Genomic DNA, 14,460 nt, shown 5'->3' with positions numbered 1-14,460 from the left:
GTCATTCTGGCAAATGACCCCACTTGTCAAATCCAGGAATGTTCTGGAGTTCGCATCCTCCTTGGTGTTTAGCATTTGCCACTCCTGACAGCTCCTCACCCTTAAAACTCTCCTTCCTTGATTCTACAACCCCACTTTGTTTTGATCCTTTTACCATTTTAACTGCTTGCTTTCAGTCCTTTCCTGCCTTTATTTCTTCCTGTCCTTTACATTTGGTTATTGTGGCCAGGCACGGTGGCTCACGCCTATAATCCCAGTACTTTGGGAGGCTGAGGCGGGCAGATCCCCTGAGGTCAGGAGTTTGAGACCAGCCTGCCCAAAATGGTGAAACTCCATCTCTACTAAAAATACAAAATTAGCCAGGCATTGTGGTGGGTGCCTGTAATCCCAGCTACTCGGGAGCTGGCTGAGGAAGGAATATTGCTTGAACCTGGAAGGCACAGGTTGCAGTGAGCCAAGATCACGCCATTGCACTCCAGCCTAGGTGACGAGAGAGAATCTCTGTCTCAAATAAATACATACATACATACATTTTGTTATTGTTAGAATACATCCTGGGTTCTCTTCTCTTCTTTGTTATAAAGCCACCAAGGGCAACTTGTCCTAAACCCCACACTTCAGTATCCTAAATCTTTAACTCTGGCTCTATCATCTCTCCTCACCAACAGATCCAAACCACCAAATGCTTCCCAGACTGCTCTATCACGATGTGCTGAAAATATTAAAGACTTAATAGTTCTGAAACAGGTGTCTTATCTTACCTACCCCTACCTGGTCTCCTTGCCTGTGATCTTCCCTTCCCTAACCCATCCCCGATATACCCACAATAATATTGTCTTGCCTTTCTGTGTTACCAATTATATCATTATCCTGCTTAAGAAATTAATATGCCTTCAGCATAAAGTTCAAGAGCTTTAGCATCACATTCAAGGTCCTTTATAATCTGAATGTAGTCTACTTTTACAGCCTCAGCTTCCATGAGAGTACGCCTAGCTCTAATTTATGGATTAGGAAGACACTCATATAGAGGGGTAAGTAACTTATCCATAGTTATTCATTCAGCAAATATTAGCATGTCTATGGAAAACAAAGTGTCCCCAAACTCCTAGGATAAGACTAATTGTTCTGTTGCCATAGTAAAAATCATCACCAGAATTGTTCCAGAACTATCAAATTGATCAGTGACAACATGCTTCAGTGAACACATCTCTGAAAGCTAACCAATCCGTGGCAGCCTCCTGCTTTGAAAGTTAGCTGTTTGGTGACAGACTGTTTCCAGGTGAGTACACTGCTAAGACTGACTTCAAGTTGCTCCATTTTCCTGCAAAATGCCCTTCCCAAAAACTGCACATAAGCTCAGAAATCTGCTTTCCTAAATAAAACTCTACCTGACCACAATGTTACTATATTAAGTAAGCAAGGTTCAGCTTTTTAGTTTCAGATATTGTGAGAGATACTGAGATATCAAACACTATATAACGGTAAATAAGAGAATAAGGTATTATCCCTGTTCTCAAAAAGTTTACAATCTGCTGGGGAGTATATGCAAGGAAACAGGAAGGTGTTTTCATTTGTTTGTTTGTTTTTGTTTTTTTTTGAGACTCGCTCTGCGCCCAGGCTGGAGTGCAGTGGCATGATCTCAGCTCACTGCACCCTCCAAACAGGCAGTTTTAATAATGTAAATTCTACCCAAAGAAAAAGCTGCTATTCTGTATAGGAGGGGCCCCTAGTCCAGACGTGAGGTAAAGGAGGTTGGGTGGTGTCTGGTGAAGTTGGGCTTTGAAGGGAAGTCCTCTAAACGAGTGATTGTCAATTTGGCTGCTCGTTGGAATCACTGGGGGAGGTGTAAAAACACACCGATGCTGTATCTCTCTCCTAGAGTCACTGGTTTAATTGGTCTGCCATTTGATCTGAACATTGGGATACATTCTCTAGGTGATTCCATTTTTTCAATCAAGGATGGGAATCACTGATCTATGTGAGACCAAAAAGTTGAGTCAGAGTGAGGTAGGTAAGGCCTAGGGATTAGAAGAGCATTCAGAGAAAGGGAAGCATATATAAGGCTCAGAGCCAATGCACTTCTATTCTGCTGCACAGTACTGAGCACTTTTATGTGACAGCATTGTTCTTGGAACTAAGAATAGAGTGGAGAGTAAAATCGCCACCTTCATGGAGTTACATTCTAGTGGGCAACACAGAATAAGCAAATAACTAGCATCATCTCTGGCTGTACTGCGAACCAATGAAGCACTGTGAAGAATGGAGAGGCAGGAAGGGCCCTTTTAAACAGAGAGGTTTAAGTGGCAGCATGTGAGCAGGGACCTGAAGTCAAGGAAGGAGCAGGGAAAGAACCTGTGCATGTTTAGCAGAGAAGTGCCACAAGCTCAGGGCACAGCAGGTGCAAAGGCCAGGAGGTGGCAGCATATACCATTCCTGAAACAAATCCAGCTGAAGCTAGAGAGTAAATGAAGAGGTTGGGCACAGTGGCTCACATCTATAATCCCAGCACTTTGGGAGGCCGAGGGGGGTGGATCACTTGAGGTCAGGAGTGCGAGACCAGCCTGGCCAACCTGGTGAAACACGGTCTCTACTAAAAATACAAAAATTAGCCATACATGGTGGCATGCACCTGTAATCCTAGCTACTTGGGAGGCTGAGGCAGGGGAATCACTTGAATGCAGGAGGTGGAGGTTGCAGTGAGTTGAGATCGTGCCACTGCACTCCAGCCTGAGAGACAGAGTGAGGCTCTGTGTCTCAAAAAAAAAAAAAGGAAAAAAGATTGTAACTTTCCATCAACTTCGAAAGGTCCGTCATCAACCCTCCAATTAGTTAGCAAATTGCATTCTTGCTGGGTGTGGTGGAAGGCACCTGTAATCCCAGCTACTTGGGAGGCTGAGGCAGGAGGATGTCTTGAACCTGGGAGGTGGCGGTTGCAGTGAACTGAGATCACGCCACTCCACTCCAGTGACAGAGCGAGACTCTGTCTCATAAATGAATGAATGAATGAATGAATGAATGAAGAGGTAAGACAAGATGCTGGCAAGGTAAGGAGAGGCCAAATCCCTGAGGCCTTGTAGGTCACGTAGAAGACGAGTGGTAGGAAGGACTAGACTGGGTGCCTGGAGTCGGATAACTATGTCATATTTATGGGACTACTGTGCGATGGTGGGAGGTGACCAGTGGTTGGGTGGAGTCTGAGAAATGAGCGTGAGACTGGGAAAGATGGCTCTGAGCTCAGTGCTGAAAAAAACTGATAAGAAACCACAGAACTTTGGGGGCTGGGTTAGAATTTACCAGTGCTGAAAATTCTTTATTCAGCTGTTTGCTTCTACTGATTCCATAATCTTGATGACAAAGGCTGAAAGGGAAAAGAGCAAAGGGCCCCAAATATGCAGGAGGATGTAGAGGAAGCTCCTAGTGACAAATTACTTGCAAGGAATTAAAATTCCACGTGAGGTCTTACCTGTAAGAGCCTGTCATATGGCTTTAAGCCACCAAGATCTCCTGGCCCAGCTGGGCGAATATTTTTGACATACACTCCTTTCTCCAGCAAGCCATCTGCTACACTGAACCCAAAGTCCTCCATGTCAGAGTCCTTGTACAAGGTCACCTGAAGAGAGAGAAAGTGGGATGGGAATATTTAGCTGGGCTGGAGACGTTTCCTTCTGCAACTTCTTGATGATCGATCTTTTCACACGACTTTTAGTCACATCATGGATTTGTAATATCAGCATCAGTCAGCTCCCCGCACCAATCCTGCAGCTCTTTTTCCCACTCCAGGAATATCCTTGGACTTTATGAAGTCCCAACCAGAACTGAAAAACGAGGAGAAATGGAATGTCGGGGTCCTCCCTCCCTCCTTTGCAGTTGTCATCAGGCGGATACAGGAGAGAACTTCCCCAGGGCATGTTGACTTCTACTATTTTCCTGGGGCAAACCCTGGTCAGAGGAGCTGCCCGCAGCAGCCCTTTACAACTGCTGAGATGTCAGGGAATAAGCCAAAGGCCTTTCCTTCCTCCCCACTCCTGCCTAGTGCTCTGCTAAGCACAGTGCTCGGCGTATCCTCTCTTTGGGCAAGTACCATGAAGTTCATCCTTTTATTTGCTCTGGAACCCCCAATGAGCACCATCACAGAACACTATGTAAAAGACCTGAATGTGTTTCTATGACAACACCCTTGCTCTGTGCCTTGGCTTAACTCACTCCCTCAGCATTTGTCTAGGGTTTGATTTGGTAACTGAAGGCATCTACTCTGAGTGCTGCGGGCCCCCCGCCGCCCTGGGTCTCTCTGCTCCTGAGGCCAACTACAGCTGGTCAAAGCCTCACTCCTCCACCAGCCCTCACTCCTCCACCTGACCACCTGTGAGTGTTCGTCTGAGGCTAAAATAACTAATCATTTGTATATTCATCAAATATTTATTAAGCTCCTACCATATTGTAAGCACAGCATGGGGTGCCAGAAACAGCAGTGAACAAGAGGAAGAGGCACACACATGAATATGCAGCAGTCCCCAAGCTCTCACTGTGCTGGGCATTGCGCCCAGCAGCACACTCAGCACTTGATGCTCAGTTAACGCTTTGAGGGGGCCACGGGCTTTATCGAGTTGTGCCAGATGCCCTCCACAAAGACTTCAAGCAATGGTCAGGCTTAATTTTCTACTGTAATTATATATATATACACACACACACACATATATATATTATATATATACACATATATATAATATATATATTTGTTTTTATCCAACTAAAGCATGAAAACATCATTGTAAAATAGTAAAAAACAAAAAAACAAAATCAGAGCTATACAGGGCAAATGTGAAGGTTAAAACTCTTAAAGCAAGGATCTTTGTTTCTATCCAGTGATTTTACTTCAGAGGGCTATGGCATTCTGAAGGCAATACAAAAGTGGCCAGTGTGTGGGTTTTTATTTTACTGGACAGAGAGCTAAAATATCAAGCTGATTGGGTCAATACTATTCACCAGGCAGTCCTAGTGGTTATTACCATATTAGAGGTGAGGAAATTAAGTTTCACTGGGGTTATGTAACCCACCCAAGGCCACAAAGGTAAGAATGGTGGGGACGTATCTGACAGACTCCAGACACCAAGTGCCTAATGGTTCCACTCTCCTGCCACTCAACATGCACCTCTCAGCCTCATCACTTTCAGCGTCCTCCTGGACAGGAGCCACCCTCAGGAGCCAGTGAAAATGCAGTCTCAGACCCGCCCTAGACCGACTGAGAATCTGCAGAGCTGATGTTTCCTGAGACGACCCTCTTCGCAGGCTCATTCCATCACTGTGTGTGCATGTGAGTGTGTGTGTGTGTGTGTGTGTGTGCGCGCACACATACTGGACACTACTATGCCTCAGGGACTGTTTTAGGGACTGAGAATATATTTCACAGGATAGAGTGAAAAAAAAAAGTAGAGCAGTGAGCAAAACACAACCTTTATGAGCACAGCCCAGTGAAGAAATCTGATTTAATCCTCATAATGATTCTGTAAGATGGGTAAGAGTCTTCATTTTAAGAGATGACAGATATAAAGGTTTCTCAGTCTGCACTAAGTTATACAAGGATAGAGTAGTAAGCCCTATTTTACTACATAAAGGGTGTGTGGGGTTGTGTGTGTGTGTGTAGCCTAGTAACACCCAGCACCCCTGCACTGGCCCCACCACCCATCGCTCATCTAACATGTTCACTGGTGATGCTTGGGGAGAAGTAGGTTAGGTTCACACCATGTGGTTGAGAGCACCCCTACCTTCCAAAGCAATACTCACCAAGGGGAGAGGGGAAGACTTTGCTGGTGGCCTGGGCTCGGGTTTGGGGCAGATCCCCACTCCCCAGCTCCTTGAGGGGAGTAGGGGTCCTTTTTGCCCATGGATGTATCTCAAGCCCCTAAGGCAGCACCTGCCACATAATGGGGTTAGTATTTTGTCGGATAGAAAGGGCTTGTCCTGCAATTTATGAGGCTGAGGATCAGTCATGATGTCCTGTCCCTTTATGAGTCATTGCAGAGAAAGAGAGTGTGAACTAAGAGAGATTTAATTCTGGGGTTCCAGCCATCCCCTCACCCCTCACCCAAGGCCATGCTGGGAATCAGCAAAGCTGTCCCGTGACAGAGTAGCTAGGCAGGACAAAGCTCCAAAGTTGACACTGTGTGGCCATGAGAGGGAGGGCACTTCTGGTACCACGGCCAGGCCTGCCTACCTGTGGGCTGAGGAGACCCAGATTCCCAGACAGTGAAGAAGATAGGGGGAAGGTCCTCCAACAGGGGATGCTAGACTTCTTGCTAGTAAGGCCTGTGGGAGTTGAGTAAGCAGTTTAGAAAGCGAAGAGATATTACTGTCTCCACCAGTTTGTGGAGCAGATCATACACAGACAGGGAAATGAAAGTTCAAAGAGAAATAGCAACTTGCCCAGGATCAAACTGATGGCAACAGTGAATTGGCTCAAATCAAGGCTTCTGACGGCAAAGCTTAGATCTTGCCATGGCACAGTCTCTCCTTGCCTAGCACACAGTTGCTTAATAAATACTCATTGCAGAGAGGAATATTTAGGCTGCTCCACAATTATGTTTTTGCCTTAGGCCAGATAGGAGATTTCTGAAAATATTCTGGGTGAAAATTTCATACATATTCTAGAGTAGAGAGGTTGGAACACCCATCTATTCACCACTCAGATCCAACAACCATCAAGAGTTTGCCATGTTTCCTTCAGCTATCCTTCTCTTCTTCAGGGGAGTGTTTTCAAGCAAACACCAGTCTGCATGTCATTTCACTCCTACATACTTCAGTATACACCTCCAAAAAATATGATCACTTTCTTTCATAACCTCCACATCATCAACTTACTGGCAGCAGCAACTCTTCTTACCTGATAGCCACTATAATTTCCCCAATTGTCTCAAAAATGATTTTTTCATTTTATTTTATTTTTACTTTTTTGAGACAGGGTCTCACTTTGTCACCCAGGCGGGAGTGCAGTGGCGTGACCTCGGCTTACTGCAACTTGGCTCACTGCCTCCCGGGTTCAAGCACTTCTCCTGTCTCAGCCTCCTGAGTATCTGGGGTTACAGGCAGGCGCCACCACACCTAGCTAATTTTTCTGTTTTTAGTAGAGACAGGGTTTCGCCATGTTGACCAGGCTAGTCTTGAACTCCTGAGCTCAAGTGATCTGCCTGCTTTGGCCTCCCAAAGTGCTAGGATTACAGGTGTGAGCCACTGTGCCCGGCCTCAAAAAAATTTTTTTAAGTTGGCTTGCTTAAGTCAGAATCCCAACAAAGTTCATACACTACATCTGTGTTAAGTCTGTTAAATCTCCTCTTACCTGTGGCGGGTTCTTGTCCTTCCCCTTGTGCTGCTGATCTATTGCTGACACTGTGTCATTTACTCTGTAGCATGTTCCTCTGTCTCCCACATTTCTCTGAATGGAAGTTAATGCTAGATGCTTGATTTCAGTCAAGATTAGCTTTGTAGTAGGGGTGGGGGCAGGAACAATTTCACAGATGGCACAGTGCTTCCTATCACATCATGTCTAGTTGTCCTACTTTGGGTGGGTTCAGGTGATGACAGCCTCATTCCGCTATTGTAAGGGTTCTCATCAATCTTTAATCTAATGATTTTATTTATTGATCACTATCTGAATCAAAATTCCATTAGGGGTTGTAAAGCGATAACCTTTTTCTAATCCTATTAATATCTTCTCTATTTATTAGCTAAAATGATTTTGTAAAGGAGAATTCTCTTTCATCAATTAGTGCTGCCTTGTTACTCTGAAATACATCTTTTACAAGAAGGGCAGAATGAATGAATGCTAATTCTTTTCTTTCAATTTCAGAACAGGGAATTTGTTCACTAAATACTTTGAATGGTGGCCCAACGAGAATTTGTGTGTGGGGAAGCGGGGGATGGGATCAATATGAACCTATAAATTTTGATATATTCAATGCATTTTTTGTTTGTTTTTGTTTTGATACTGAGTCTCACTCTGTCGGCCAGGCTGGAGTGCAGTGGCATGATCTTGGTTCACTGAAACCTCCATCTCCCAGGTTCAAGCAATTCTCGTGCCTCTGCCTCCTGAGTAGCTGGGATTACAGGCGCCTGCCCCGACGCCCGGCTAATTTTTATATTTTTAGTAGAGATGGGGTTTCGCCATGTTGGCCAGACTGGTCTTGAACTCCTGATCTCAAGTGATCTGCACACCTTGGCCTTCCAAAAGTGCTGGAATTATAGGTGTGAGCCACTGTGCCTGGCCTATTCAATGCATTTCAATGAGTTGCATCATTATTCTTTTGGATGCTCAAATGTTCTCATCTTTGGCCACAGGAAGTCTTTCATGTTGACTCCTGTGTCCTTTTGATAGGATCCATTGGTTTTGGTCACTTCTTTACTTTCCGGCACAAAATATGACTCGCCATGAATAGTTCCTATCTCCGATCTGGAATCAGCCATTCCTCCAAGGAGCCTTCACTGGAGGAAATATTGTTGATTTATATTCTATTCTAGTCCTTTTTTTTTTCTTTTTCTTTTTTTGAGACAGGGTCTTACTCTGTCACCCAGACTGGAATGCAGTGGCGCGATCTCGGCTCACTACAACCTCCACCTCCCAGGCTCAAGCGATGTCTCCTGATTCAGTCTCCCGAGTAGCTGGGATTACAGGCTCATGCCACTCCTGCCTGGCTAATTTTTATAGTTTTAGCAGAGACAGGGTTTCGCCATGTTAGCCAGGCTGGTCTTGAACTCCTGTCCTCAAATGACCTCCTGACCTCCTGCCAGGACCTCCTAAATTGCTGGGAGTACAGGCGTGAGCCACCGCACCTGGCCTATTCTAGTCCTTTTCCTTCTATCTCCACGCTGCTTTCTCAAAGGGATGAAGAGGAGGAATAGTGGCGGAAGGGAAAACATGAGAAGGAGGCTAGTAGTTATTAGGATTGGTAATAGACTGACATTCTTCGGACCCTGTTTACTACTGGGTGAAATCTCTTTGCCCGAGGTTCCTGCTTATGTCCCACTCTGACTTTATCTGTGGGATCTCTTGCCCTTTTGCCCCTTTTCTGTCTTTGTTCTTAGCCATGTTTTCTCCACATGGCAAGCAACACACCTGGGGCAGGGACCGTCACCACCATTCCTAGAGGGTGGGGCATCCTCCTTGCTATCTCCATTCCACTTGCAACTAGGTTCAGGGGTGCAGTTCTGCAGACTCTGTGCCTATGGCTGGTTGGTAAAGTGCATCAGCTTCTGTTCTGCAGGCCTAGCCATATCCTTGAGATGCACCCACATGTGAGGGTGCTAAATCTTAAGCTTTAAATGGGAGCGAGGAAACTCACTGTGGTCTTAGATCTGAGGCATGTTTTCCAACATAGTAAACCAGAATCCTTGCATTTGAGGAAACACTTGGTGTGGGACTGGAATAATAGTGAAGTTCGTCATGACTCTATTGGCCTGTGATTCTGGGTGTTTGCACCACAGGCCAGAACCCACAAGGGGCACGAGGAAGAGTGGCACCCAAAACTACCAACACCAACCAATGGTAGTACACTAACCAAAGCATTAGAGATGAGTGCCAACCACAGTTAGCAGAGTAGCTCATTAACTTCAAGGTCACAGTTATTGGCAAAGAGCCTTGGTTTTTCTGAGCCTCAGAGTTGAAGAGTTGATGGAAAACTCTTCAGGATAAGAGGCTAATAAATAGTTTAAATCTAAAAGTAATCTGTTTCTCCAGGGATATCTCCCAAAGTTAAAGGATACTGAATTTTAATAGCCAGCTCTATGGTTCTCCTGGAAATAGCCTAGTAATGGCAAATTAACAAAAATAAAATTATTTTAAAGCTACATAAAAGATTCTAGAAATCAATAATTAACAAAAATAGGGAGCACGGGGGGCTGTTCTGACACCAGTAACAATGAATTGTGCCATACAGCCCTGTTTACCTGGAGTTTGATAGTGGGTACCTTGGATTTATTTCCTGTGCAAAAATAATTCTAAGGATTCTGAGGTGTAAGTTCATACTTCTCCCTACCCCTGAAAACGAATCTCTTATCCAGTTACTTTCTTACATATGATTGCTTTTGATCTTCCAACACCTCTGTGCAGTGAAATCATTGCCTTTCCACGAACGAGGATACTGAACCTTGAAAAAGTTGATGGACTGACTTGTCCAGCTAGAATGCAGAAGCACCAGGATTCAAGACTAGAATATCTGACCTCAATGGCTGTGTTCTTTCCACCAAATCATGATTTTTTTTTTTTTTTTGGACATGTAATCTCCTAGCTAGTCAGGCAGCCTTTATTCATTTCCAACTGCCCAACCAACTAAAGATGAATAATTAATCATATCCGCTGGGTTTCTTCTCATCAGAGCTCTTTGTGGCTTTCCAAGAACATCTGCATAAAGTCCTGCTCCATGCTCCTACGGCTCACCATCCTGTCAGTTGGCTTTGCATTCTACCCTAGCTCATGTGAAGCAAAATTTTTCTCGTAGGGTCTGTCTTTTGTGCTGACTATAGGATGCCTCTGGGGAACCTGGACTATGAACACAGTTGCAAGGTTCTTCTGTTCTAAAAGAGCCAATGAGCTTCTTAGAACATAACACTCAGGGCTAGGATATAGTTCTACAAAGCTCAGTTCAATTTTAACTATTTGTCAGCATGTGCTGCAATTGCTTCGAACCCTCCTGAGAACAGAAGCTTTCACAGGAGGCCGGGTGGGTTCACCGTGATTCATATTCAGCCTTGTTTTATATTTCTAAGCAAGTCTACCGACATGTTTGAACAACATCCTGAAGGCCAAGATCAGAAACCCGATACTTATGTTTTCGATTTTGACACATGTGAAAGGCTTTAGCTGCAGAGCCAACTCGCCCCACTTGGCTTTGAAGGGCAATTGCATCTGCTCTCTGGAGCAAGTCATGGCAAGTGACAGCCATCCCAGAAGGAGTCCTCAAGCTCTGACAGCTCCCTATGGCTCACTCCCTTGTCCCAATGGCCTTAAGGACCAAACTGACACCTACTTCTCAGAGATAGTTTTCCTGTAAATCACCAGGCATTTTGGTTTACTTGTGACAGATACCACTGGGGTAGCCCCATTCCTTTAACTCTGACAATTTAAGTAATGTCAGTTTTGAGGACAATCCTACACTATCTATGGCGCTGGAAGAAAACGAAATAGAATACAGTCTTCCAAACTGGAAGCTTGCAGCCCAAGAAGAACAATCTCAGCTTATACCATTAGAAACTCAGGGGTTTGGAGAGGAATTGGGTCAGAAAGCAGCTGCTGCCCTCCTGTCTGGGGAGTCTCCTTAGCTGAGGAGAGAAAGGAACAGCTGCTCCAAATGCCACCTCCTGCTGCATTCTGGCAACAATGTGGCACCAAGAGCTGGAAAAAATGAGGGCTCAACAATGAGAGAATCAGTAGCTGGGATTTTGGCTGTAAGTGTAAGCAAGCCAGGGGCTACCCTGGCCCTTGAGGAGCTGAGTCCCAACCAAAAAAGTCGCACAGTTTTTAAGATCTGTGGCAGATTTAGGTGCTGCCTTTCTCATTCATCCCAGAGCACCTTCACACATCTATTGGTTCACATAGTAACAAAAACAAAAGACCTAGATCATTCTCCAAATTCTCCAGGAGATAAACCAAGCCGCAAGTAAGCAGCTGGTCCCCTAGTTATTGCCAGCTCCACTGCTGGTCCTTTGCACTTGCCCCAGCCACCATCAAGCTGGCCGGCTGCGGCAGAGTCTGTGTTGTGGGTGTGTTTGCTCAGGCCTGCCTGCTGCCTGCTAACAGCACCCCTCTTGACTCAGCCTCTGTGTTCTAGCTCCCAGCTTGGCTCTGGCTTGGCCCGTCTCCAGCTTTTACCCTTTTTCCAATTCCCTCTGCAACAGATTGACCTCCGTTCCTCTCAGGCCCATGTGGACCTCCTCGGCTCAGGACCCTCCTGCAGCTCTGGGTGGGTGGCACACCCTCCACCCGCCCTTGGGGCCTGTGGGGCTGAGGGCCAGGCACACTGTCATTCAGGAAGGATGACAAGTTGCAACTAACCAAACTCCCACTGCACTGAATGCTAACTGTCTTGATTTTCTTTCCCCACTGTAGAGACTGCTGATGCCTGACATTATGAAGAGCCTGGGACAAGGAAGTACCCCATCTGAGAGAGACAAAGATACATGCCCTGGGCTAGAGTGTTACCAATTTAATCTTTTTGCCCAGACTGGAGTCCAGTGGTGTGATCTCAGCTTACCACAACCTCCGCCTCCCGGGTTCAAGCAATTCTCCTGCCTCCGCTTCCTGACTGCCTCTGCTTCCTGAGTAGCTGGGATTACGGGCCTGCACCACCATGCCTGGCTAATTTTGTATTTTTAGTAGAGACGGGGTTTCTCCATGTTGGTCAGGTTGGTCTCCAACTCCTGACCTCAAGTGATCCACCCGCCTCAGCCTACCAAAATGCTGGGATTACAGGCGTGAGTCACCGCACCCAGCCTTCAATTTAATCTTTACTATAGCCCTGCCTGACAAGTCATATGGCAGAACAACAGTGCAGGAGGAGGACGATAGGACTGTTCTCCAAGAATCTGGGCATGAGGGAAATGGAGTGACCTTCAGAAAGTACACCATCTATAAGTGAACATCCTACAGATTATACACAAACTTACAAGCTAGAAATAAACATGTTTGATCACAACAGAGATGGATAAGGATATCAGGGTGGGATGAATGGTCCCAGGCCAGAATCAGACTGAAGAGAAGCGATTAAGATTTCTGAAGAGAGGTGGTGGTGGGTCCAGGACAGAAGCAATAAGATGTATGATCAAGCCCTGAGAAATAAGGCACACTAGACACTAGTGAGCCTGCCACAGGGGTGTCTGAGTCTAGGGGATGGCAATTCTCATTGTTTCTCTTGCTCAGAACTCAGACTCTGCAAAAGTGGATGGCAACTTGTAGAAAAGTGATAAGATACAAATTGAGTTCTGTCTGGTAGAGATGCAAAACATTTCTCCCCTCAGAAAAGATAACCTCAAAGGCTTTGATTTTATTTCCCGACAAGTTATTGGGCAGCTTTGATTCCAACTTAGAAACCTTATTCCAACATTTCTTTTCCCCACTGACTGATACACCATATATCATATATACATATGTCCCACTAACTTATATATATACACACACACACATATATACATATATATGTACATAATATATATACATATATATGTACATAATATATATACATATATATGTACATAATATATATACATAAAGTTTCTTTATCCTTCTTTTTTTTTTTTTTTTTTGAGACAGGGTCTTGCTGTGTCGCCCAGGCTGGAGTGCAGTGGTGAGGTCGTGGCTCTCTGCAGGCTTGACCTCTCAGGCTCAAGTGATCCTCCCACCTCAGCCTCCTTAGCTGGGACCACAGGTGCGTGCCACCACACCTGGCTTTTTCTTTTTTTAATTATTTTTTGTAGACAGAGGGTCTCACTATATTGCCCATGCTGGTGTTTAACTTGTGGGCTCAAGTGATCCTCCTGCCTCAGCCTCCCAAAGTACTGAGATTACAGGTGTGAGCCACTGTACCTGGCCTTCCTTATGCCTCTTTAAACAAGCTTTGCCATCCTGTTACCATTCCTTGCTAATGAGTTAAATAAACATTTTTTGATATGAGCCAGTTATTTACATAAGAATTGTGTTTTTTGGGAAATTCTGTCATTTGTGACAATGTAGATGAACCTAGAGGACATTATGTTAAATGAAAATGTTAAATGTTAAATGAAATAAGCCAGGCACAGAAAGACAAATACTGTATGATCTCGCCTATGTGTGGAATCTGAAAAAGTTGAACTCACAGAAGCAGAAAGTAGAATGGTGGTTACCAGAGGCTGGGGTAAAGAGGAGACATTGGTCAATGGGTACAAAGTTGGTTAGTTGGCAGGAATAAGTTCCAGTGATCCACTAAACTGCAAGTTGACTACAGTTAATAATAATGTATATTTCAAAATCACTAAAAGAGAAAATTTTAAATGTGATGGGCGTGGTAGCTCACCCCTATAATCCCAGCACTTTGGGAAGCCAAGGCAGGTGGATCATGAGGTCAGGAATTTGAGACCAACCAGTCTGAGACCAGGCTGGCCAACATGGTGGAACCTCATCTCCACTAAAAATACAAAAATTAGCTGGGCATGGTGGCATGCACCTGTAATCCTAGCTGCTTGGGAGGCTGAGGCAGGAGAATCGCTTGAACCCAGGAGGTGGAGGTTGCTGTGAGCCAAGATCGCACCACTGCACTCCAGCCTGGGTGACACAGCAAGACTCTGTCTTTAAAAAAAAAAAAAGAAAAAAAAGAAAAAAAAGAAATGATAAATAGTTGAGGTGTGAAAGGAAAATAAAATTCAAATCTTAGGACCTCAAACTCACTAAGCCAAAGGAAACAGTGAAGCTGGGCACTGCGTCCCACAAACCTCCTTCCCATCTTG

General features: G+C 45.0%; 1 protein-coding gene across 28 annotated transcripts in view; it reads right to left on the bottom strand.

Annotated features, from left to right (window-relative positions):
• The window catches only part of LOC105473429 (glutamate receptor interacting protein 1), a 711,108-nt gene that overhangs the window by 980 nt on the left and 695,668 nt on the right, over nt 1-14,460 (bottom strand). For all 28 annotated transcript variants that reach the window (XM_071071489.1, XM_071071493.1, XM_011727248.3 and 25 more), the window contains one exon: nt 3,464-3,610. In XM_071071489.1, coding sequence (XP_070927590.1) covers nt 3,464-3,610 — 147 coding nt within the window. The remainder of the gene's footprint in view (nt 1-3,463; nt 3,611-14,460) is intronic.

The sequence above is a fragment of the Macaca nemestrina genome, chromosome 10 (assembly GCF_043159975.1).
Source record: "Macaca nemestrina isolate mMacNem1 chromosome 10, mMacNem.hap1, whole genome shotgun sequence".
In the NCBI taxonomy this organism is placed as follows: domain Eukaryota; kingdom Metazoa; phylum Chordata; class Mammalia; order Primates; family Cercopithecidae; genus Macaca; species Macaca nemestrina.
Note: the sequence above shows the minus strand (reverse complement) of the source record. Positions and strands in the feature narration are given on the sequence as shown.